This window comes from Amphibalanus amphitrite, unplaced genomic scaffold (assembly GCF_019059575.1).
Source record: "Amphibalanus amphitrite isolate SeventyFive unplaced genomic scaffold, NRLGWU_Aamphi_draft 000069F_arrow, whole genome shotgun sequence".
NCBI lineage: Eukaryota > Metazoa > Arthropoda > Thecostraca > Balanomorpha > Balanidae > Amphibalanus > Amphibalanus amphitrite.
The window spans coordinates 957670-982175 of record NW_024881565.1 but is presented as its reverse complement, the minus strand read 5'-3'; the positions used below and the strand labels follow the sequence as shown (position 1 = coordinate 982175).

Here is a 24506-nt window from a genome sequence, read left to right as displayed (position 1 = left end):
CATGTATTACACATGGCTCATGAGTATTACCAGATGAGACAGCAGAACAGTAGGACTGATGAACATATAACTTTCAGTTCAGCACCCTTCACGGGTTCTCCACTACGCCACCCTTCCGTCTGACTTTTTTAACCAGATTTTCTGGGATCGCTGTCCGGCCAGGAGGCGGGGCTGGTTTCGTGTTTCCAGTCTTCTGGAACCTTTCTATCACCCGTTTGAAAGACATTGTTGACAGAATATCCTTCCTCCTTTTAAAATGGCTACCGAAACCGTCCGTCGCACTGCGGTCAGATTCCGCAAAGCGCCGTAATGCATCACCACCCATATCGCCTCATCATCTGTGCGCGGCGAATTGACCCGTTTTGACGGTGTTGGCATTGCACGTCCATATAGATGGAACCGTTGACGGTTTGTAAAAAAATATAAGGACTAAAAACCGCAACAAATTTGCAGCAAAATGCATATAAAATTTACGCGCTTACGAACAGATAAGATCTTCATTTCAGCTATTCAAAAGTAACATTTATTGTGAAACACCCTGTAGCTAGCAGCTAATCAGAAACATGACATGGTAGCTTCTAGCGCCTACGGCACCGGCTTATTAAGTTACGGTAGCTCTCATTGACACCGCTAGTTTTGGCTCGGTCACACGACTGAGCCAGTCCATTCACGAACCAGGCAGGCACACCTACCTCCGGTAACTCCGTCGGTCATACGGGGCTAACAGTTGGAGCGGTAGCTCATGTTGAGCGACTGGAAGGAACGGAGGCTAGCCTACCCGACTGAAAGGAACAGAGGCCAGGTTTTCGGCGCTGAACTCGGGGTCTTTGTAACCTCCACTGTCATACTGCGAGTAGCTGTTTTCCCCTATGTCCTGGCTCGAGGGAGACCATTGCTGAGGCGCTAGCCCATCTCCTCTGCCGCATCCGGCGCCTCTCCGTTAGGGTCGAGCGGCTGTCCGTGCGTGCCGGTCGACTGGGCGGCCGGTGGGATGGCCTTGTCATCGCCAGTGAACCGAGGAGTGTGGGCACACGGCGCGGGGCATCCGGCCGATGCCACCACCCTGGTCGGCGGTGGCACACGGTAGGTACAGTCCACAGCAGAAGTAATGTGCGATTTCAGTTCTGCTTCTGAAGCTTAGGAACGATTAGCCAGACTACAATGAAACTTTGAAGGTAGCTTATATGTATCGTCACCCTTGCAGCTGCAATTTTAGCTATTGACATCTTCTTTTCGATCTCTCCGCATTAAACAATCGCCAGTCAAAGCCAATCGTTGAGATTGGTAAAACCCTACATTACTTTAGCGGTGGGCTGTACATACACAGAGTGCAGCCCAGGCAGCTCGACCGGCGGTGGCCCCAGTCTCTGAGATCAAACGGCGGCGCAATATTGTTCACCTTTGCCAGGTGAGCACGGATCGAGGCATGGGCCGCTCTCACGCGGCGCGTATCTCTCACACGAGAGCTGCGAGCGGCCGACCACCAGCCGCTGGGAAAAGCTAATGGATGACAACACTGAGGGCCGCTCGAAATGTGCTCTCTCGTTGGTAGAAGGTGGACTAAGTGAACGGTTCCGCCACGCTATCTGCCGGATTCGGGACTAATCGCAGACTTCGCCAGTCAGTGGAAAACGGGGCCAATGATGTTATAAATCTAAGAAATACCTACCTAAATTAGTAGACATGTTGCCTTTATCAAAACAGTCAATCTGGTGGACAAATGAGATTAGAAAATATCCTCACTTTATTTAAGGGGAGTCTGCTGTTTAGTGCACAACAAACGAGGTTGGTGTTATTACCTATGTTAGGTACCTATCAACGCGTTTTCTGCCTTGACTAAGTTTATTTTTCCTATAAGGTAATTATCTTGCAAATCCTCTTCGAAAAAAAATGATAAGTTTGGTGCGACCGAACAAAAACGTCGAGTAGAAGACATGTGCAGCAATCTTTTTTATTCGAAATGACAGCTAAATAATGGCAGGTAGGTAGGACCTATAGATAGGAACATATCTAAATTGTTCAACAGTAGGTAATACCTGGAAGTCATTGTTACGACTCACATATTTCGATGTCTTCAGCCCTTTTCCACTGTGGTCCCACTGTCTCCAGCCGAACAGCATTTATATTATCACCTTTACCTTCCGTAAATAATACAGGACCTAAAAACGGCCCTGACCCCTGGTGGCCCTGGGTTACAGCCGCTTCCTAGCTATTATGATGCACATAGCCATATGCTTCCCTGTGATGTAGTAAGAATGGGACATATATCATGAGACTGCTTCGAACATATTGGCAGCTGGAAAATGTTAAACCCTCCCCCCCCCCCCCCCATTTCAGAATCCACCATGCGTACATGTCACACCGTCACATTTGAGAATATGAATGAGAGGGAACAATCTGATACTTGTAGTGACATCTAGTGGCTACATACAAGGCACGTGCATGCGGTGCTTTCTAGGTGGCAGCACCACACAGGCCGACAGCCCCCGTCTTGGCCGTTGCCCAATGCCCAGCCAGCAGCGCCTGATCACCGATTCCATTTCTGGCGATCAAAAAATAGTATGCAGCTTCCATTTCAGCCTTATCCATGTTGTTGAAATGTAATTTACTTATCATAAACATTCAAAATGCACGATTTCAGGTAGGTAAACGATCACCATTTAACCCTATTAGTGGCAGGGTGGGTTGTTTTCATCCATCCCTCAGGTTTTTCGGGAATATCTCCGAAACCGCTGAAGCTACGATGCTGAAATTTTCTGACTTTTCCTAAAACTAAATTGGGCACATTCCCTGAAAATTACAAGTTCATAACTTTACCAGGAGCGGTTCCAGAGCACTGAGAATTGGGGGGTCCTATTCGTGAAGCGAGTCATTTGGGCGAAGATCACGATGCTGATGTATTATAAGTCATAACTGTATGCACCAGTTTTACGAACAGTGAATAAATGGTATCATGTGATAACATATAGGTACAAAGTATTATTGTGCATCCTCTTTTGACACGTTTTTGCTATTATAGGCGGATCCAGGCGTCCAAAAAGGGGGGGTTATGTTTTACCTCCCAACATAGGTGCCCTGACACCGCCTATGCATGACCAATACAATTGTAGTCATTCTCTCATAAGAAAATTGTAACATAACGACCATTACCACCCTTTTTAGAAACAGTACCAACAAAAACCTTATTTACTATAATTTTTGTGTACCCCCAATCTCAATGATCTGTATCCGCCTATGATTTTTTAAAATGCATATCTTTAGGATCCATGTGAATTCCTAGTTCATTCTCTATCGATCGGCAAAAGTTGCGTTAAGATTGGTTCAGAAACCTGGCCGTGATAAACAGTCTAAAATGTATCTGCAATTTGCCCGTTTTTACCCCCCCCCCTCTACCCCCCTATTGACATTTTTTAATTTTTATTTTTAGAAATGTAGGTCACGTTGAGCGAAATCGAATGCAGTTTGAATTTTGAAAATCTGCCCGTTAGATCTCGAGATATCAGGGTCGTAAACAGCCCCCCCCCCCCCTGCCACTAATAGGGGTAGCCAGAAGCCTGCCACTAATAGGGTTAACGGCCGGAAACTCATACAAGTTCAGAAATACCTAATATAGGAATATGAATCGGTTGATATTGATAAATGCTTTTTTAGATGATCACCTCTTTCTTTCGATTCACCCACATTGATTTCACATTATGATAGGTGGTAAAACATAACGGCATTATTTCCTTTGCTCGGAGACGTCTATCATAATAATCGAACATTTCATATTGCGGCGATCATCATTGCCTACACGTTATAGCTAGCATTGGCAAATCAAGATACTATCAGGTCAGAACATAACAGATACTCAAGACACTCAGCAAGTCCGATACAGATGGGATGGGGAAACAGGTACGACTCATGTGGCTGTCATATGATGTAATACAGCCAAATGTTTCGAATGAAGCTGTCTCGTGTCTTCCGACCCGGTATTGGTATGGCGCTAGGACGCATGGATGTTGCAATATAAATAGAAAATATTCATAATCTTATTGTCGATAAAAGTGACTGCTAAACGTCACAGTCACATTTAATTTTACTCTCAACTGAGTGTAACGTGCTTATCTATATCTAACATCATGCGTCTATGCATTTATCAATATCAGCCGTTTTCACGACAGCCATCTGGTACACATTTGGTGCACATCTGGTACAGATTAGGTGCAGATTAGGTGCAGATGGTCGTCAGGTGTAGGCAGCGACGTGATGTTGACTTTTGTATTAACTTTGACGACACTATTATTAATCCATCACCATCAGTCAAGGTTTTGGGCGTGTCCGTTGATTGTAATCTAACATGGGTTTCGCATGTGTCGCTGGTGGTGCGTCGTTCTTACGCAATTATCAGCGGTCTGGGCAAGATGTCTCGCCGTTTGCCATCTGAAGTGAAGAGATTTTTAATCGAAGCACTGGTGTTCCCTCACATTTTATATTGTTTGACTGTATATGGTGCTTGTGGTTTAACTCAACGCCACCGCCTGCAAAAAGTTCTTAATCACTGTGCTCGCATCATCTTTTGTGCTAAAAGGTACGATCATGTTTCACCGCTATTAAAGCAGCTCCACTGGCCGACCATTGAGGACCTCATAACTGAACGCGATATGGCCATGTTATTTAGAACCATACATCATCCGTTAGCTCCCGACGCGTTGCGTGACCGGGTGGTGTACCGGAGAGACGTGGCGGAGAGAGATACGCGCGGTACGCTCTCCGGTCTGCTGCAGCCGCCCCGGGTGCGACGGGAGTTCGCCCGGAAGTTTTATACTTACCGGGCGACGGCCGCGTGGAATCGGTCCCCCTCTGATGTTCGGGAGGCGAGGACCGCTCGGGGATGCCGGGGCGCCGTTAGGACTTGGTTGCGGGCTTCCAGCGAACATTAGGACGGTTTGTTAGACCGGCTGGCTGTGATGGTAAATTGGTAATATGTCGAGTGCTGATTCTATCCAAGTGTACATATGTACAGGGTGGGGCAGCATAATCGGGAATAAATATCAAACGGGATTATTTGGTCATGAATCTAAAAATATAGCTCCAAGCACTATTTTAGCAACATCCTATCAATCGGTCACCTTTTACCTATCCCTCATCCTATTTGACCGCCCTCGGCGTCGATGACCTTCTCAAGGCGGGTCCAAAAGCACGCGCATGCACGTGCAACCTCCTGCTTGTCCATGATCGCCCATCAGCTTCGTACCTTGCACTGAAGACTGTTTTTACTGATGATAAGTTGTTCATCAAACTTCTACCAAAAAACGCTCCATGTAAAGAATTTGGTCGGATTTAAATCGGCGGAGTTGAAGGACCAGAAGTTTTTGGTTCATCTCAGGTGGAGGTGCCCTACACAATAACATGTCGTCCTCACTGCAGTACCAGCACGGACAGAGTCCTCGTAAGACGTGATCTGGACCGTCAGTGATCCTCTCTTCCGACGACTCCACGTGAGTCTGCCAGAGTGTGGATGTATTTACCAGAGGTGCTCGTTTTATCCGGGCTCGATGAAGTAGGGTGCACCACGTGCACCTCCCTTGAAGACCACCCATAGGTCCATCACCTCAACAGGATGTTTACTTTGCATGACCGCTGCAATATTCTCGATACAATCCCCTATATGGCATGCCATTCTTTTTTATCGTATTCCAGTCGGTGATAAGATTTTTGGTCGCTGAAGTTTTGAACATTGTTTCTTTTTAATATGCTCAAGAGCTTCTTCCTTATATTCAAGTGAGTCATCTTGTATGTCCTCTGCTAAGAGTTATTTTACGACGATTACGTTAACTTTTTGTCCTAAGTATCCCCACACAATCCTTATCGTCCGTGATAACACGTTGACCTGTCCAGCAACCTTTACGTGGAATGGCATTGTTTTAAACAAAATGTTCTTGTTTTACTCGTTTAACATTAGTGTCTATGGGCGCGCGCAAAGCACTTGGAGCACCGTCGAATTATTTTGCTGCTCTTTTCCAGGAAGTTGCATGCTCATGGATGTAGTCATGTCAGATGATGCACAACTTTTGGGCGTTTCATTGCCATGATATAATTTATCAAAATAATGCCATGCCTACTCATGACCAGAGCCCAAAAAGCATTCCCGATTATGCTGCCCCACCCTGTATGTATTGTATCTTGTATGACTCTTAGCCGTAAAAGCCATTTATGGAGGCTATTCGAAATACATCATCATCATCATCAAGATTTGGTCAAATCAGGTTCAGTGGGTCTCTTAGCAGCTATCAGCTAGGGTTGCACTAATTGCTTATATGCCTGCTTTGTCATATTATCAGAGAGCGTCATCGATTAAAACACTGAAATAAATTCATAAAATGAAGATATTTGCTGTAAAAGAAAGTGGGTGCAGATTTGGTCAAATCAGGTGCATTCGCCGGATAGCCCGTCGTGAAAACGGCTATTCACGCATCTAACACCCGTCGACCAGCGTTACATGAAGTTCTTATCGCGCAAACATTCCTCTCAATAGACAAACATGCCTCTCAAGTGAGTGAGTGAAAAGTGAGAGGCAAACATGCCTCTCACTTTTCAGTGGCGCCTCTCCGCCGGTAATTATCTCGACCTTCGATAATGGAATCCCTCCCGCGAGCCCCGCCCTGCGCGGGGCTCGCGCTCTGCGCCGATCTCTGCGCGAGCGGCGGGGGCGGAGTGGCCCGGTCGGTCCGTCCGTTCGTCCGTCCACCCGTCCGTCCGTCCGTCTGTCTGTCCGTCCGTCGTCTGCGCGGCAGCGCGGCGGTGCGTGGGACGAGGACGGAGCGACCTCGCGTCCACCTCCTCCACACATAGCCGGGTACCAGCCGCTCCCGTGTGCCCCCGCCAGCCGCCAAGGTCGCTAAGAAACAGGCAATTAAAACCGCAGACGACTGCCACCGTGACACAAAACAGCTTGAGGTTATGACGGATTCGGAATGAGAGCAGTGTCATTGGTGTATGTAAGTGTCCTTGGGGATCATGTAAGATTTCTTATTGATGAAGTAAGAACAATCTCCAAAATAGTTGAATTACTCGTAGGTATATGGCGAAGGAATGCAGCCGATCAACTGTTGATAATATCTCCAAGCTCCGAACAAAATGACGGACACATACATTCAGTCGCGCGAAAGAAATCGTATCAGGGACGCGATCAAATCCAGTAAAACATTGTTAATTGTCATATAGGACAGTGAGCAAGAGACATTGCGTTGAATTTTTATTTAAAAAGCACTCCAATTTGGCACCCTAAATGTTCAAATATGGATTGGATGACCGGTGGGAGTGAATTACATAAGAGCGCATCAGATGTAACTATCGTACAAAGGCTTGCGCAAAGACCGCATGACCACCTAATGCCTGCATGTCTGCACGTCTAAGGCCCATGGTCGTTCAGAATGAAAGGCGCCGCTCCGGCGCCGATGTCCACAAAGCAAAGTCTGGGACGCACTAACTCCCGCCGCCAAATGTCCAGAGAGCTGGCCATGCCTCAGTTCCGTTACAACTATAAATAAAAGATAATCATTCATAGGCAACTAATTGGTATTGTCATCTAGCCAGGGTCCCAATCTTTCATAATATTAAATTAACGATCACCGGCACGTCCCTTGGTAAGGTGAAGTGGACTTTCACTTCGTATGCGAAGTTTAACCGTAGAATCGTCCACCATTAGTGTTTTATGAATAAATATGCCTAACCCGAATGTGTGAGTGCGGATACGTGCCAGAGAGTGGGTGTTCGGTAGTGGTGGGTGTGGGAAGGACCGACTAGACAACCACAAATAGCTCCGTCTGGCACGAGCTCAAAGCGAAACAGAAAATTATGCTATGTTTTTATAATCAAACAACATCTAAAAATATAATTTGTGCTAGGCATAGACATTTGCTTGTCTTCGATAGGACAAAATATAGTCCGCTTACCGTCTAAGGCTAAAAAACTAATTAAGTTTGCGATAGCATTTCTGAAAGTATTTATTGGTAGTTAACGATGAAACTTTTCTTCATTGACAGGTGCACACGAGACAGCGAAATATGGTCGTGGGACGTGGAGATACTGTCTATCTTTGTCTACCTGTGAAGATATTGGCTATCGTTAACTATCATCGTGCCTAGCGCCTCATGCTTGGTAACAGAACGTGCGTAGGTACTGTCTCTGTTCAGGGATGTTGTTTAGAGTTTCACTTTCGTCCCATCAGTACGGGCCTGCTACTGACAACAGCCGAGGTCGTGAGCATCGATGTCTGATGGTAACGGCTTTCAGCGACTAGCACCGGACACGGTGATACAGCATTGCACCATTCGACACCGGACATAATATTCACATTATGCCGGGGTGGATTATGCCATTCATCAGGATTACTGGAGATAACGCTCGCCATGACAGCGCCCATTCAGTGCAGGTGCAAGCCAATTGTCTGTCCTGTTGGCTCTGCTTGCGCCGACAGAAGGAGGAAATAAACTCTTTTGCTTGCATCGGCAAGTTTTGCACATGTCGCATCACTTTTCCCTTTTAACTTGCATTATTGTATGCATGATTAATGATTGTAATGCATGATTGTATGCATGGTTGTAATGCATGATTAGTAGATGGTTTTCAAACGGCCAGGTATCAACTGCACGACATCAGACTTTCGTCGGAGACCGGAAAAAAAATACTCGGGAGAAGTGACACCGCTCCCGGGTGCAGGTAGGTACTCACCAGCACCTCGTCGCTCCAGAAGCCCTCCTCCACTCCGGTGATGCGCAGGATCTCCTCCCCCAGGTAGCACTTCTGACACTCGAGGTGCTCGATCTGCTTCTCCCGCTCGGACAGCTCCTGTAGACGGACGGTGCAGATAATTTGTCAGCGGTTGGACCCAGCAATTATAAAATCAGATGTAGCTATGCACATAAAATCCTTTGCAGTTTGCATGAGCCTATGTCCATGCCTATGTGTTCCTGCATGTGATGCTTGCAATTAGCAATTCCTAAACGTTTAAGCAATCGAATAAGAGAGAGCCATTTTCATCTCCGTTTAATTGCATAATACACATGTCATGGCTTTGTGCAATAAAAATGGACTTTGGTTCAGCAGAAAAGGGTGTAGAGGAGAGAAGGTTGTCAGCGTTCAAGCCGGTTTTCAGATTCACAACCAGAATAAAACTTTTGTGCGAAAAGATAGGAACGAAATAAGGACGTTCGTGACCAGCAGAGCAGACTCTGGCTTTTGAATCGTCTCGGCAGGCCTGCAGACACGCGCGGTGCGTATATACCTCCGCGTAAGGCTGTAAGCGGCATGACTGGTGTCAAAAGACCGGTGGTACACGGCCACAGCGGCGACCGACAGCACATCCGCCTGGTGAAACAGGATAGATCGACGGGAAGCCCTGTCACAAGTCTCAACCGGAATGCGAGCAAAACACAGACGGTAGCACGGTCGCAGCGTGACGAATCTTCCGCGAACAGTGGATGGGAGTGTGTGTCGAGCGCAGAAAAACATAGCCAGATCCTTCGTAAGAAGCGTGTCACCTGTGAGCTCAGAGGCAAGTGCTACACATGAAAAGATTTGGCATCGAAACGTCATAAATCGGGCTTCACTCGACGAAATAATGACAGATGACAGCATGTTACAGTGGCATTGACACGTTGACATTAAAAATGAGGCAACGCTGCTGCGGACGAGGAAGAACCGTCAATGAAGGTGCAAAGACAAGAAGCAACTCGGTGATTGGGTAGCGGATAAGACTCATGCACTGTTTACTAAGCTTATCAAACGGTTGACTGGGAAGCACCGAATGTGCATCATCAAAGGCCCGAACGAGGAAGGAACGTTGGCCGGTGCCAGTGACTGGACGGTGACAGTTTTCCGGTTCCACCAAGACCCTGTCAGCCTGGCCTGCATCGGTTCAGGTGCCTCTGTCGATCGGGGGGGGGAGGGGAGGGGGAGTCTCGAGTTCGACAACAGAGGGGAGGGCGCTGGGTGGCGGGTCGGATGACGATCTACATTTAGCCTCTGGGCGGCTGAAATCTGAGCCCAGTCGGATGTCACCACCTCCGCGTGCCGTCTCCGATTCCATGCTCAATCGTGTCGGAAATCTGACGCCGTCTCGGCGGATACAGGTGAGCGAGCACGGGAAACAGAGATGATAAACAGCAGTGTCGGTGTCCAAAACGGCCTTGTGCCGTTACCGTAAAATTCCTGATTGGCAAGAAGCTTGTAATATAGCTTTCGACATTCGCGTGACACAATCCGGTAAAATACACAAGTAATGCGCAGAACAGCTCGCTGTTGCCGGTTCAGATCAGACCTAACTAACAGAGCCGGACCTGACAGCCACTTGTCGTGGAGGTCCATCACCGAGATAATGAATCGACATCCAATACAACTCGTCCCACGCGACTGGGCGGAAAGTGACGCCCGCGGTCCTGATACGGTCTCGGTCAGAAGTGGTCCGCCCACACTGGCTCCCATCTCAGCAAACTCGGACCGAGAAGAGAGCAGTCAGGCGTGGGACTGAGTGGATGTAGGCACTGAGTGTCTGGAAGAGGCGGCCTCACGTGAGTGTAGTGTCTCTAACCGCACCCGCCAACACCACAGCAGGAGAGTGAGACACCGCTCCGCCGCGACGACAGCAGCGGCGGCGGCGGCGGCGGCGGTGGCGGCAGCGGCGGCTGTGGCGGCGGCGGCGGTGTGGGGAGAGCAGAGGTGCCGCCTCCCACCCGGCGGCGGAATTCGGCCCGGTCCGTACGGCGCCGGACCATCTCCGGCTACCGGCTGCGCTCCCGACCGGCCGCGACCCGCACCGTTCGGGCGGCTTTGAGTCGGCTGTCGGCCGGCGCCGGTTACGACATGCGGACGGCGCGGCGGTGCGCTCAGCGCGCGTCTCTCGGAGCGCCGCCCGCCGCCGGGACGGTGAGAGGCCGTCTGTGACGACACATGGACGGAGAAATCCCGGAAACGGCCGCCGAAGTGGCGCTGCCCGCACAATAGTGGTCGGCCACCGCGGTGACCGCGGGACTGAATGCCGCCGATCGCCAGAGAAGACTGGTGAAGGTTTAATTGAGTGCGAATTTTCACTCAGGCGCTGACGGGTGATCTAAGAGTTGAGCTTCGAACCGGTTTGAAGTATTACCCGACCTTCTTCCGGGTGGAGGCTGGGAAATACTCCCGATCGATGCGTATTGTGTAAAGCGTGGGGAAAAGCAAGTAATGTGCTGATGACCAGAAAACGTGGTTGGTATAAAGCTCGAAACAAGGCCTTAACCCGCGCCCCACTGGGGGGGGGGCTATTTATAGCCCCCCTCCCGTTTTTCTGCAATTACTTCCAAACCGCTCGACGGATCGACGCCAAACTTTCAGTACCTTTGGCTGCATCAATTTGACACCTTGTGTCAAAATTTGAACTTCGTAGCTACCATAGGTCGGCCGGAAATGACGTCAGAGTGACGTCATGTTCGTCCGATTTCGACGCAAAACATTGAACCACGGCAATCGCTCCCAAGAGCTCAGTTTTTAAGCTAGATCCAATTTCTTTGCATGAAAGAACTCAAAATTGACCGCGCTATCAAACTGCTATCTCGGATTTTCAAAATTTTGAAAATTTCGAAAATTTTATATAATAATATTCAAAATTTATATTTTTATATTTTTTTCAAAAAGTTTTTGACTTTTTGAAAAAACCGGAATATATGTGACAGAACGCATGATTATGACTAACTCTAGCAAGTTTTAGCTAAATATCTTCAAAAATGGCCAAGATATACGCATTATTGCAAAAAATTCACAATTATTAATTTTTCAAATCAATTTTTCAGTACGTATTTGGCATCGTACACCAATATAAATGGCACCATCGTGTTCCTGAGCTCAAACTGCATCCAATAGACACCTTTTTTGTTGAAAAATTTCAACTTCAAAATTTGACCTTTTTTGACCTGAAAGTGACCTGACCTAAGCTAAATTCGACTCAAAATGACCTCGAATGACATAGACGACATCAAATTCGAAATCTATGGCCTAAATGGACCGTAAAACATGTGTCACGTGACCGACGCATGATATAATATTTTCGTGACCTGTGATGACCTGACCCTGACCTGAAAATCAAAGTACAAGTTTGGTACCCTCAAGGTATCTAGAGCATCTGTTCATGAGTGTGGAAACCAAAAATGAGCCTGATCTGACTTGTAAGACGGCGGCCAGAGCCCAAAATGTGAACAAGATAAAGTGCTAATAATTTTTCCTTTGACCTGACCTGTGACGTCATCGGTGACCTCGAGGTCAATGAAATTAGGTTTCGCTCGACAGTTTTTCCGGGGCTATCAGACGCCGTTTGAATTTTGACGATCGGCCCAGTAGTTTCGGAGTTAGGAGGGGGGGCTATGAATAGCCCCCCCCCCCAGTAGGGCGTGTTATACACAGACCCCAGTGGGGCGCGGGTTAAATACTGAGATGATTTTACCTGTCAATACTCAATAAAACCGGAATGGGAGCAATATGATCAAAGGCTTCTTAAAAATCGAGTTTACTGATGATCGATGTGCATTTGTTCTTGGAAACATAAAAAGATGCCTAAGTCAGCCGTTCTCCAGACTTCATGAAATGAGTAGAGCTTATCACTAGCATGTTAGCGTGTAACTAGCCTATCGCCAAGCGCAAAAACGGAAAAATGAACAAATTCTGATCCATTTTAACATGCTTGGCACTGGAGTGTTCTTCTAATAACCGATGATCACCGCAAGCTGATGACTTGTCAAACGGATGTCGATAGTATCAGCGTTTGGACGTTTGTCTGCCCAGCTGGACTGACCGCAGCCCGACAGCGGTGAGGTGGCTGGGGCCTGACAGTGTGCCGGAGGATCTGTGGTAAAAATCCGGCCGTGATATAATCCTCAGTGGTAGAGCCGGCCGAGGGCGTATATCCCGAGGCCGGTATACGCCCAGTTTCCCTCCTGACTCAGTTCTGGTCCGTGGGCTGCCGCCCGGTGTTCAGTCGCCGCCAGAAATGGTACCAGAGCGAGACAGGAATTCGGCCGACCTTGTGTTTTCCGGCAGCCGGCTGCGCCTTTAGTGCGGGCGCGGCACGCAACGGCGGCGCCGCTGGCTGTGCAGCGGGCAGCGGCTGTGCTCATAGGCGGCGGAACGGTTTGGGACAAGGGGGGGCACCGGCTCAAGGAGCCAAACCTAGGGTACCCCCAAATCCTGTTTTCTCATCGGATTTAGGCCACTTATTTTTCGTCAAAGCCTTGACACGGTGATTTTTTTTAAAATAAAAAAGTTGAGAAATTGTAGCCCACCCCTCAATGCGTGGTTAACATAGGCTGATTCTCCGGGTATCTTCGACAGGCTAACAGTTTCTCTTAGGAGCAGACTTAACCAGGCTTTACCAATCAAATATGAGACTATATCCGATTCCATATAAGTAATGTTCTAAAGTATATATTTGTCTCTTCCTTATTGTCGCTTGAGAAGTCCCATATATCCTCCATGTATCAAATTCTCAAGAAGCCATCGTAGTAGTATTCAACAATAGCATAAGACATGTACAATGCAACAATCTTCAGCCGGGAATCTCAAGCAGAGAATCCCTATATCGACAAGTGACGATACCCACTGAAGGAATGCGCTGTTCACATCACAGGTGTAAACTGTACAGTGCACATACATACAAATGGCTGGGCCACAATACATACAAATGGGCACGCAGTAGACATCAGAGGCACGCCGTACACATTTCACATGTTCTGACCTAAACCTGCCCAAAAAAGTGCAGCCGCCTATCGTTGGCCGTGATGAAGTTTTTGGCAATCACACTGAGGTCAACGCTGTCTGCGTAGGCTTTGTGAATGTGTGCCAATGCCACGCTGTTCAAGCGTTCCTGGGTCATGGTTCCCCTGAGGTACGTTTTTAGCCTTCTTAGGGCTGAAAAGGACCTTTCTGCAGAGGCTGTTGTGACAGGGATGATCAAGAACAGCTTAACCAGTGCCAGAATCTCGGAAAACATGAGTTTCATGCTGACTTCCTTCATAATCTCAGCTAGAGATTGTACGCTGGTCACTTGTTTAAGTTGTGGGAATTTCCCACAAGCCTGCAGGTCTTTGATAAGGTCTGGGAGCATTTTCAGCTGGATCTGAAGCCGTTCGAAGTCAAGATCGTCTTTGTAAGTTTTAAGTTCTGTCGGGAGCTCAGCACAATCACTCTCGCCATTGGCAGCGCCGAGAAGCAGTTTTTCTATGGTCTCAGGCAGCAGGAATGTCTCCTGATTGAAACGCGCTGCCATCTGGCCATCGACTGTGTCGATGATCTCATAAAACTGTCGCCGATAGTAGTCCTTGGGACTGTCATCTGCGTGCGCCGTGCCTGGCTGTTGGTCAAGCTTGCGTGGCGGTTTCTTTGTTCTCGGGAGACGAGGCTCACTGACGAAGCCCAGGTCAATGGCCTCGCTCTCTGCCTTAGCAAAGACCTCGCCGAACACTTCATCTTTACGAAGTCCTGCCAGATACGCTCGGCCCAAGCTCACCGAGCGCCGAGCTTCCTGAATATTCAATGCTTTAGACTGGAGCGTTCGAGACACTTGCTCTAGTCCCCCGAACACAAGGTATAGAACTTTTAGGCCAAAAAATGTGTCAAACTGCTTCATGAGCCCCATGACTCCCCCCGCCCGTGATGCACTGTCTCCCACACCGTCATCGTTCACCTGGATAAGGGTTTCGTGAGCCACCTCATAGTTTGTCAAGAGAGCACCGATGGACACGTTTCGAACAGTCCACCTCGTGGGGCATAGGGGACGAAGGCCTCCTCCATCGGGACGCATGTCAGCTTTGAGGGCCGCAAAAAGAGCGCCGCGTTTCGGTGAGGATGTGATGACTTTAACACATTCCCTGGCAGCATCCAGAGCCTGCCTAGCCAGCCGCACTTTTCGGACGGCATCCTGCAAACACAAATCAAGGCAGTGTGCCAGACAATGAACAGCTACAGCACCTGGCACTTCCATTCGGATTCTCGCAGCAACCCCGGTAAATTTTCCCATCATCGCACTAGCCCCGTCGTATCCCTGTCCTCTACAGTTAGATAGTGGCAGCATGCATCTAACCAAAACGTCTTTTATGGCCCCTGTCAGGCTCGCGGCGTCAACCTTTTCCATACTCATGAAACCGACGAAATCTTCATGAATTTCAAAGCTTTCATCTACCCAGCGCAGTACTACCGTCAGCTGTTCAGAGTTGCTCACGTCGCGTGTTTCGTCAACTAGCAGGGCGTATTTTCCTGCGGCCCGAACATCGTCAATCACCTTACGTGCAATAGCTTGGCCAATGTCTGAAATGAGTTCATTCACTATATCGTGACTAAGATATGTGCCACGATTGACCCATGCCGTCACTGGGTCCCCTTTGCCCTTTGCTTGCAGCAACATGAGTTGGCGCAGATTGCCCTCAATCTCATCGTGACCTCTTACTGCCATACCCTGTCGAAGAAGAAATCTCAGAGAAGCTAGTTGCATCATCAAAATGTCTCTACGCTCTTTTTTGGACGCTTCATCCTGATGCCCAAGGGATTTTCCTATGGACTCTTTTTCAGTGAGATGACGAACAGCCATCACCGAGCTCGCGTGAAAGTCGCTTTTATCATGCTCTGAAAGCTTGTCGGTGGCCTTTCGCCAGTTCTGAAACCCCGTGGTTGTGAAGCTGGATGAAACTTTTGTGTTTGGCACTAGCTGGCAGAGCGATGCAAAGACACAGAAATAGCACAAGATCGCCCTCTTGGCCACGCAAACGGATATCCACGGGTAGCGCGAATACCAGTCCGCTCGGAACCGACGCGTCTTTCCCATGTGCATTTGGGTTGGCAGCAGGCTGAGGATGCTTTCTTCCTTGGGCTGGAACGGCTTGTTTTGCTGCCGGCCGCCGCAGCAGGGAAAGGAGCAGTGAGTTTCCTTCGAAGGATTTGAGGAGCCTGGATCTCCTGAAAGGACAGGGCCAAGAGACAAAAATTAGCGCACGTCCCATTTCTTCATTGTTTAAGACTGCCGGGGCTTTTAATCAGATATAAAGGAAATGACTCATTTAGAAAACAAAGCAGAATTCTGCATTAGGAATATATCAGGATGCATTTCTTGGTACGTTGCTCTAGCATCACACTGATACGGTATAAATGTTATTTTGTGCCGAGGTATCGAGTGCGAAAATCATCAGCTTAGTGCTATAATATGTCACTGCCTCTTCAGAAGTTTTGGCTTTTGGAAAATGGTAAAAAAGCAGCACTAAGGATGATCTAGCTGGGAATCGTCAATATATATTTCTGAATGTTAAAACTTTTAACTGATACCACTTGATTACTTAACACGTGGATGGGTTCACACGCGTAATTGTTTTTATTAACACAGGGGTTTGACAGGTGGGCTTCATTCGCATTAGTGCAAATATGGACATAAGTACTGGTAGCTGGGCAGAGGAGGTGAAGAGACAGTACCTGCAAGGAATCCAACAGTGCTGGGTTGCTCCGCTTCGGTAGGTGGTCGTGGAGGATCATCAGGTCCAGGATCGTTACTCTCAGGAAGCGAGCTGGGGAGTTCGTAATGACATTAGTATCAGAGCACAAAAAAGATCAGTGCTGTTTAGGAAAGTTCCATTCATAAGGTTCAGGCATATTCATATTCTTCATGAAAAAACTAAAGGGACAAAACATTGATAGCAAAAAAAGCTTAAAACCCATGCCTGTCTGTAATCTAACAATGACTTTACCATCACTAAAAAGAACAGGACAGGAACAGTTTCACCTTAGAATTCACTGTTCCAACATGGAAAATGCACTTTAAAAAACACCCACCCATAATTTACCTAAAACTAGTATGGAAACACTTCCTGATTTTCATAATATTCACTACTCACTTCTCTTGCTGCATAGAGGTACTTCCTCCTGCAGCAGATTCACCGCCTCCAGGGACAGGTACGGGGGCTTGAGGAGAGGACTCTGATTCCGAGCGCACACTGTAAAATAAGGATAAGAACATAATTACCAAATAAATTTCAGGAGGCAATTGGACATTGGTATGTAAAAGGTTGAAAGAACATGCCCATACTTGCTTTTAGATGAAAATTACTTTGTTTTTCAGTTGTCATGAAGGCATCCCTTGGATGGGTGCAGTGTTCTAAAATTGGATATTGGTTGGGTGTACCGATGAAGAAGAAAAAATACTAGGATGAGAAAAAAGAAAGTAAATAACTGAAGTATTTTTGCAAAATGGTGTAATGCCAATTTTATGCCAACTGATAAACCAGGATTTCATGTCGGGATCTTGACAGGGTGTGGAACAAATGGATGTGGGTGCATCAACTGTCAAGTCACATGTGAACTGTCTGTTGGGAATACATGAAACTCTTTTCAGAGATGAAGTGAAGTCAGTCATTCATATTTTACGGATGAAAATATTTTCACCATTAGGTGTGATTTACCACCAAAAAGTCTGAAAAATGGAACACTGGATGGGTGGCAAGAGGACTCCGATGTCACACTGTAAAAATGAGGATCAAAGCATATTTTATGCTTTGATCCTCATTTTTACTACGATGTCACACTGTAAAAATGAGGATCAAAGCATAAAATATGTGTAAGAAATTAATGAAGAAATGAGCATGTACATTATGGCCAGCACCATGCTACATCAAAATACTTGTTTTAGATACCTACTTATTTTACAAGTGTCATGGAGCATCCCTTGGGCTGGAACAATTATTTTATCTTAAAATATGATATAGATTACAGGTACACTATTTTAACACAAATATGAACTATTTTGATACAATGTTAACTTAAAAAACACATATGCATGCGTGATGGAACATTGCCATATGACCAGTATTGAACAGATTGAGATGGAATCTAAAATCCCCATGTTGATGTTGCCTACTGTTGTAATCTTGATTGCTGACATCCACATTATAGTAAAAACAAAATCGAATTCGACTGTTTTTTTTAAACTCCCAGCACATCATCAAAGGTGACATCATCACCTTTCGACATACCTTTTTGCCCTTTTCCGCAGCATGTCTACCAAAGACAACTGTTGCGGCTCGGGCTTCCTCTTCGACATGACGACCTATATGTGGTACCTATTGAAAATGACCTTACAGTATCAATATTGATCACTCACTCTCGTCCCAATCCTAATTTCGCCCTGGACTCCCACCAAAATACGCACGGTAAAGCGCACGGTGCAATGCTTTAGAAAAAACACGTGGGCAGAAGACGTAACACAAGACGTAACAGCTGCGCAGTATATGTCGATGCTCATCGACTAAAACACTGCAAAGATTTTAGACAGGTACCTATGCCGGAATAAAATCGCGGCAAGCTAAGGATGCTGCTTTTTTGCGTAACTAAGCACATTCTTTTCATCCATGTGATTCCTGTATGTCAAAGTGAGCTGGGCTTTCAGGTTGAACAAAAAAAACTGACTGTTAATGCATGAAATTTAAGGGGGGGCACTTTGCTATTGGTGCCCCCCCTGCAGAATTCAAGGGGGGGCACGGTGCCCCGGTGCCCCCCCCCGTTCCGCCGCCTATGGCTGTGCTCGAACGGGCTGCCAGCCGCTGCTAGTACGGACATCTTGTACGGACATATCACCAACTGTGTACGAACAGGCTGGCACCAATCTAACTACGGATGGACTGACACCCGTGTCAGGGCGTAAAAACAGCCGTGCAAAAGACGGACAAACAGCCGTGCTTAGGACGGGCTCTCAGTTGTGTACGAGAAGAAACATCAATTGCCAGCTTTGTACAAAATGGACTGTCAGTCGCCATACGAGACAGTCGCCTACCTCACGAAATGTCATCCACACAAGGGCAAACTTTGGCAGCCGTAGACGGATGGACTGTCGCCCACAGAACGTGGGCACTGGCAGCCTCAGACGTCACTCACGACACCACAGGTTGAGTGGGACGACGGCAGCTCTGACAGTCACAATAACTATACGACGGGGCTCAAAAATAGCTACGTGTTTATGGATGAGTGCCACTGATGTATAGTAATTCATAAACTCTTCGCCCCTAACCCACCGCTCCCGATGTTCTAATAGCAAGGTGACTTTCAATCCATTATATGCAACCGTCACCGCTGCCGCTGACCTTGTGTCACCTTGTGTATAGTGTCGTTAGTGCGCCCTCGCGTCGCCGACAGTCTAAGTATCCGATTGACGTCACTTCCTCTCACATTTCCTTCAGCATTCAGCGACTTGCCTGCCAGTCTCTTAGACAGGCCAGTTATTACGGCGAAGGTGACCTGAAACCTGGACCTCGCTCAGTGGCATACTCTGCTGTTCGCGCCATTTGAGCGCAAACGTGCACCCCTCGAATCACTGGTTTTTATAAACGTCGTGGTTTAAAATAGATATATCTATTGTTGTTGAACGACACAGTCCACGCTTTGTTTTCTTTCTAAAATAAAGCAAACTTTGCGTGTAGCAATATATTGCAATGTTAGCGTGACCAGCTAAGCCCGATCATCCGAAACTCGTGTTGTCTACCGGCACCAATCCCTAACCACGAGCATGAAACTGAATCACTATCACTTCCGGTACAACTGCAAATGGCATTTCAGTGAAACTGGGCAGCAGGAAGCACATGATCCGTCAATCCGCAACGAATTTCGACCGACCTACAATCACCATATTCTGCCGCAAGAGCCGGCGATCCTCCCCAGCTGCCGCGGCGCCTCCGCCCCGATCCAGCGATATCCGTCTCGCTCGCACCTCCTCCCTGCAGATAACCCTCCTCTGCAGTAGCCCCACCAGGTGCTGGTGGAGCGAACGATAACAGAGTACGCGGAATCGAGTATCGGCGAGTCGAGCCCTGGGCGAGTTGTAAGTCAGCCGCCGGGTGCTGGCGGCGCGGCCGGCGGAGGCGGGCGAGACCCTGGGCGAGAGCGCCTCATTAACGTTGGCGTCGCCGGTGCCTGCGTGGTGTGATGAGCCTGAACTGAGGGGCCGGACCTACCCGTCTCTTACCTCGGTATCCGGGAGGATTTGGCGTAGTGCGGCCTCGACCTCCGCCAGCTCCTATGGCGTGTGTTCCAGCTCTCCCTAGCTGAAAGACGCCGGAGTTGACGGAAGGAGACAAAGGAAAAATAAGAAAGAAAAAAAACGAAAAACATGAGCGGCCGCCGTCTGACGTGCCGCTCACGCACTGGAGGCGCCCGGCGGCCGGCGCAGTGTCCTCGCCAGGCCGGGCGGGCCGTATTTGCTTACCCGACCGCTGGCGCTTATCTAGCCTCCTATTGGCGCCCGCACCCTCTGTGGCCGGCTCCCTCATATGCCGGGCACCTCCAGGAAACGGGGGGCCGGTTGCACCTCTAACGCCAAGCGTTAATGTATTTTGCACGGAACTGACGTGAAAAGACCACTCCCGTGTAACCGGTCGCCTAACATGGGCACAGAGCCGGCCTTGCGAGTGACCGCCGAACCGGCCACACGCCCGACGGCCCGGGAGGACGCGATAGGAATACCAACGGCGCACATGGTGGTTATGGTGGAGCTGGAACCCCTGGCGCTGCATCTGCATGATGACAGGCAAACATGGAGAAAAGAAGAGCCTACGACAGCGCTGAAGTGCTGTCACTGTCGCGTCGGTGACGTAGGGATAGCAAATATCAAGGTTTAGACTGTCGGTACAAAATGATACTAAACTAATGATACTAGCTAATAAGTAAGCAAAATAAATTAACAGCTGTATCATTAAAAATAAGAAGCAGCCCATAATTTAGTTCACTCACAGGCCAGCATCCATTACCATACATCAGAGATCCCTATGTACAAAACCGCTTAATGAATTCTGAAAGCATATGTGATGTGACCTGTCTGCAGTAATAAGTCATTATTTTCCTTTTCATTGGTCAATATGCTCCCTTGAAAGCAGCTAGAGCCCGGAACATGTCAACATCATGGCGTAGCGTTCCGCTAAACCAATCTACTATTTGGAAACATTGAACGGTGATATATTAGTCGCATGGCGCCACGGAAGCATTGCAGCAGGCCCGTGGGACCGGTGTCGACCCAGGAATTCGCCGCGGGAGCCAGCTCAGCAGGTAATAATACGGCTTTGGGGAACAAAGCCACGCCACCACCGCTGAACCCGGACATAAGCCAAACACCGGGAGTTCAAACGGCAGTGTCTCAGCGCCGCTCAGTGCTCGGCTAGAACCTCGGACCTAGCATTACCTCTCTCCGAAGGGGACGCATGTGACCTCCACAGAGTATCGAATAATACACATTCCCCTTGTCAGAAAAATCCACGCCAGCGTCGTCCCTAGTTATAATACAATGGCAACGCCATGACAATGGAGTCATAATTTCAGTGATTCTGACATTTGAGCCTACTTTCAACAACGTACCGAGCAAGTTTACACGAACGCAAACCCACCCTCCGCACCGGGTCTGTGGACCAAGTGAAAGTCACGGAGCTGCCTGTTTTGCCGACTCGCCTTTTTACCAGACGTAAAAACGGCTGAGATATGGTCCGGACTGGGCCGCCGAGGTCCACATATGTAACAGGTGGCAGACCTTTTAGACGTCGCGCCCAGGCCAGCGCAGGTCCGACAGAGCCGACACGGCAGTGATTCAGCCACCGATTCACTCTCGCTCAGACACCGTCCCGACGTTATGGCGACACCGCCACGCCCCGGGGCAGCGCCGTGGGACGGGGGCGGGGGCGGGGACCAGACGGGACCGTCGCCGGCCGCTGCGTGGTCCGATTCTGTGCGGCCGTCTCACATGCCAGTGACGTCACACGTCAGTCAGGTGACGTCACGCGTCAGGCTGTCCGCCGCCGGACGTCCAGTCGCCTATTTTGGAGAGAGGTGTTGTCGGCATGCGCGCCGCGCCGTCCGGCGGCCCAAAACGGCGGCGCACGGCAGGGCGGATCCGGCCCGGAGAGCCAGAGATGACCTTGTCAGGGGCGACTGCCGACTGGCCACCTGCCGTGGCAGACAGCACTCAGAAGTCAGAGCTGTCCGACAGAGCAGAGCTGTCAGCGGTGACGGAGCTGACAGCTGGCAGACAGGAGTGCATTACGATATCTGCTGGTTTGATATTTTGTACAGTAGTCGAATGGGCCGGGGCGCCTGCAATCGCTCTCAGCTCTTCATCCCGTGCGTCCACTTGCTGTTTATAAATAGTTTCTTCTGTCCTGATATCCCGACTAGGTTCATCAGCGACTTCCATGTCGGAACCGGCTCGGTTCATGGCAGTGGCTGACCGAACTCTTCTGATCGAACTGACCGAACCCGACTGACCGAACTCAGCTGACCTAGCTCGACTGGCCGGCGCTCACCATTCAGCCTGCAGTCGGTGCCGGCATACCAGTGCTTCATTAATTCCGTCGGGAGGTCGGTCGAACGCCGCGCCGTCACTGGCGCGCTGAGGGGTGCCCCATGGAGACACGCGTCTCGACGGCCCACAACCAGACGGAACGCACGGCTAGCAGCATGACATTAGGACTGGCCCGGTCGTCCGCAGAACTCGAGACATGGGAGCTAGGCGGAACTCTACGCCTGCTCACTAAAGATGCTTCCAAAACGGCTTGAACACATTGGCAGGCAGCAAGCCCGCAGATATCCATAACCGCCAGAGGAATGCCAATGTAGAAACACAGCATTCGCAGCAGGATGTCGTGCAGAAGCACAGGTGCACAACTGCACAACGAGAGTCGGTCTGTGACCCGTCAGCCTAGCTGAACGGTCATCTGAGCAGTAGTAGAAAGGTCGGGAGATTACCATCATTATGTTGTTAACTGGAACGGCCGCTGGGTGGCAGCGTCAGACCTCTCACCGTCACATAAAACGGCAGCCCAGGTCAGGTTACCATCGGGCTCTGGAGGTGGCACAGCGACACGGCAAGGCGACAGGGCTCAAGGTCGCTCATTGCAGCGGAGAGTCAGTGTCACATTTGTCGCTTGAATGTTTAGTTGGTGTCACGTGGTCACTGCAGTGCTCTGTCAATGGAGCACCCGTATCTGAATGGCAAGGTTGCCGTTTAGCTGCAGCATGGTACAGAACTTCTGACTTGGACTGTTATTAATCATTTTCACATCAATTTGGACTGTTATCACTGAAACTTGACATAACGAGGTCCTGGTGTCAAACTGCGTCACTGCAGTGTTCTTTTCAGTCGATGGCTCAATATCACACTGTGCCAGTGATCGAGGTAACCGGTGACGGAGAGACACGTGACTTGGTCAAAGTCACGTGGTGTCACACTTCATTCAGGCATGCTGTGACACTTGACAGTGTCATGGCACATGACCTATACCTGAACTTTTCTGTCAAAATCGTCGCAGAGTGGTGATCGGCGGATCGGTTATCAAAGCGTTCGGCAGTGGGTTGAGTCTTCCAGGTGTTGATTGATGACTATGCACTGTGAGATATGCACTTTTTATTACCCAGTGATTAGTGAATAGAAACGGTATGGGTGACCGATAACGGTGATAAAATGGGAGGTGAAAGATTGTAGACGATCATTCGCTTGGCATCCTGGTTTCCACCTGCCAGTGATATAAACAAGTGACAGGTGTGCATATATGACCCAGTGATAAGTGGATATAATCATGGCGGATCGCCGGATATAAAGGCAATGTGAACTTGGCTTTAGTAGACGAAAGGCGACAGTTTGAGTCAATGAAAGTCGGCCCTGCAGAGGCCGGCGATAGACCCAGTGATCGGTGACTGTAACTCGACGATCAGTGACCGACCACCAGTGCAGTGACTGTATATACAGTCCAGTGATCACCGTTCGACCGGTGACCGCGGCCCGGTGACCGGTGGTCGGTAACCGGTGAGCCGTGACCGCGCCTCTCTCGGCTCCGGCGGTCGGCCGGCCGGCCGGCCCATACCGACCGATTATGCAGCTGCGGCCGGCGCCGACCCACCGTCACAGCTGGGTGCAGGTGTAGGCCGGCTGACCACCGCGCTCCGGCCCCGGCACACAGCACACAGCACAGCCGAACGACCGACCGACGGCCAGTCCAAACAACGGACCGAACTGCAATTGAAGACAAATGGGCCGGAACAGCTAGCGCACGTAACTTACAAAATCGGACTGCGGTCGGCCTCGCGTGCTGCCCGATGTTTTCATGGCACAGTGACCAGCCTGCCCAAATGAGCCGTAAAGACAGGGCTGGACTGTGGTGGCTGTGCGACGCGACCTTACGAGTAAAATGTCTCGCATTGCGCAAAAGAAAGTGTGAGAATCAGACTAAACGAAATCAAACGACTCTAAACAGTAAAACGCATGAGCTACCTGTGGGGCTATTGGACAAAGGGCCGTTGGGAGATAAGTATTGGCGTTCTCTATTGCAACATGCACACAAAAAGTTGTCGTTGCATAGCTACTTCAGGGGAGCGTCCAGGTAGGTAATCATTAAATCACATACCTTGAATTTATCAAGTTATGTGATTGGGAAAGGACATGGGACCAATGACTGTCATGATTCCAACTTTCATTTTCCACCGGGTTTTTAATT

The 24506-nt window shown here is 49.0% G+C and overlaps 1 protein-coding gene across 6 annotated transcripts in view; it reads right to left on the bottom strand.

Annotated features, from left to right (window-relative positions):
* The window catches only part of LOC122378977 (peripheral-type benzodiazepine receptor-associated protein 1-like), a 98094-nt gene that overhangs the window by 59785 nt on the left and 13803 nt on the right, over positions 1-24506 (bottom strand). For all 6 annotated transcript variants that reach the window (XM_043360736.1, XM_043360741.1, XM_043360737.1 and 3 more), the window contains exon 3: positions 8716-8832. In XM_043360736.1, the coding sequence (XP_043216671.1) occupies positions 8716-8832 (117 nt within the window). The remainder of the gene's footprint in view (positions 1-8715; positions 8833-24506) is intronic.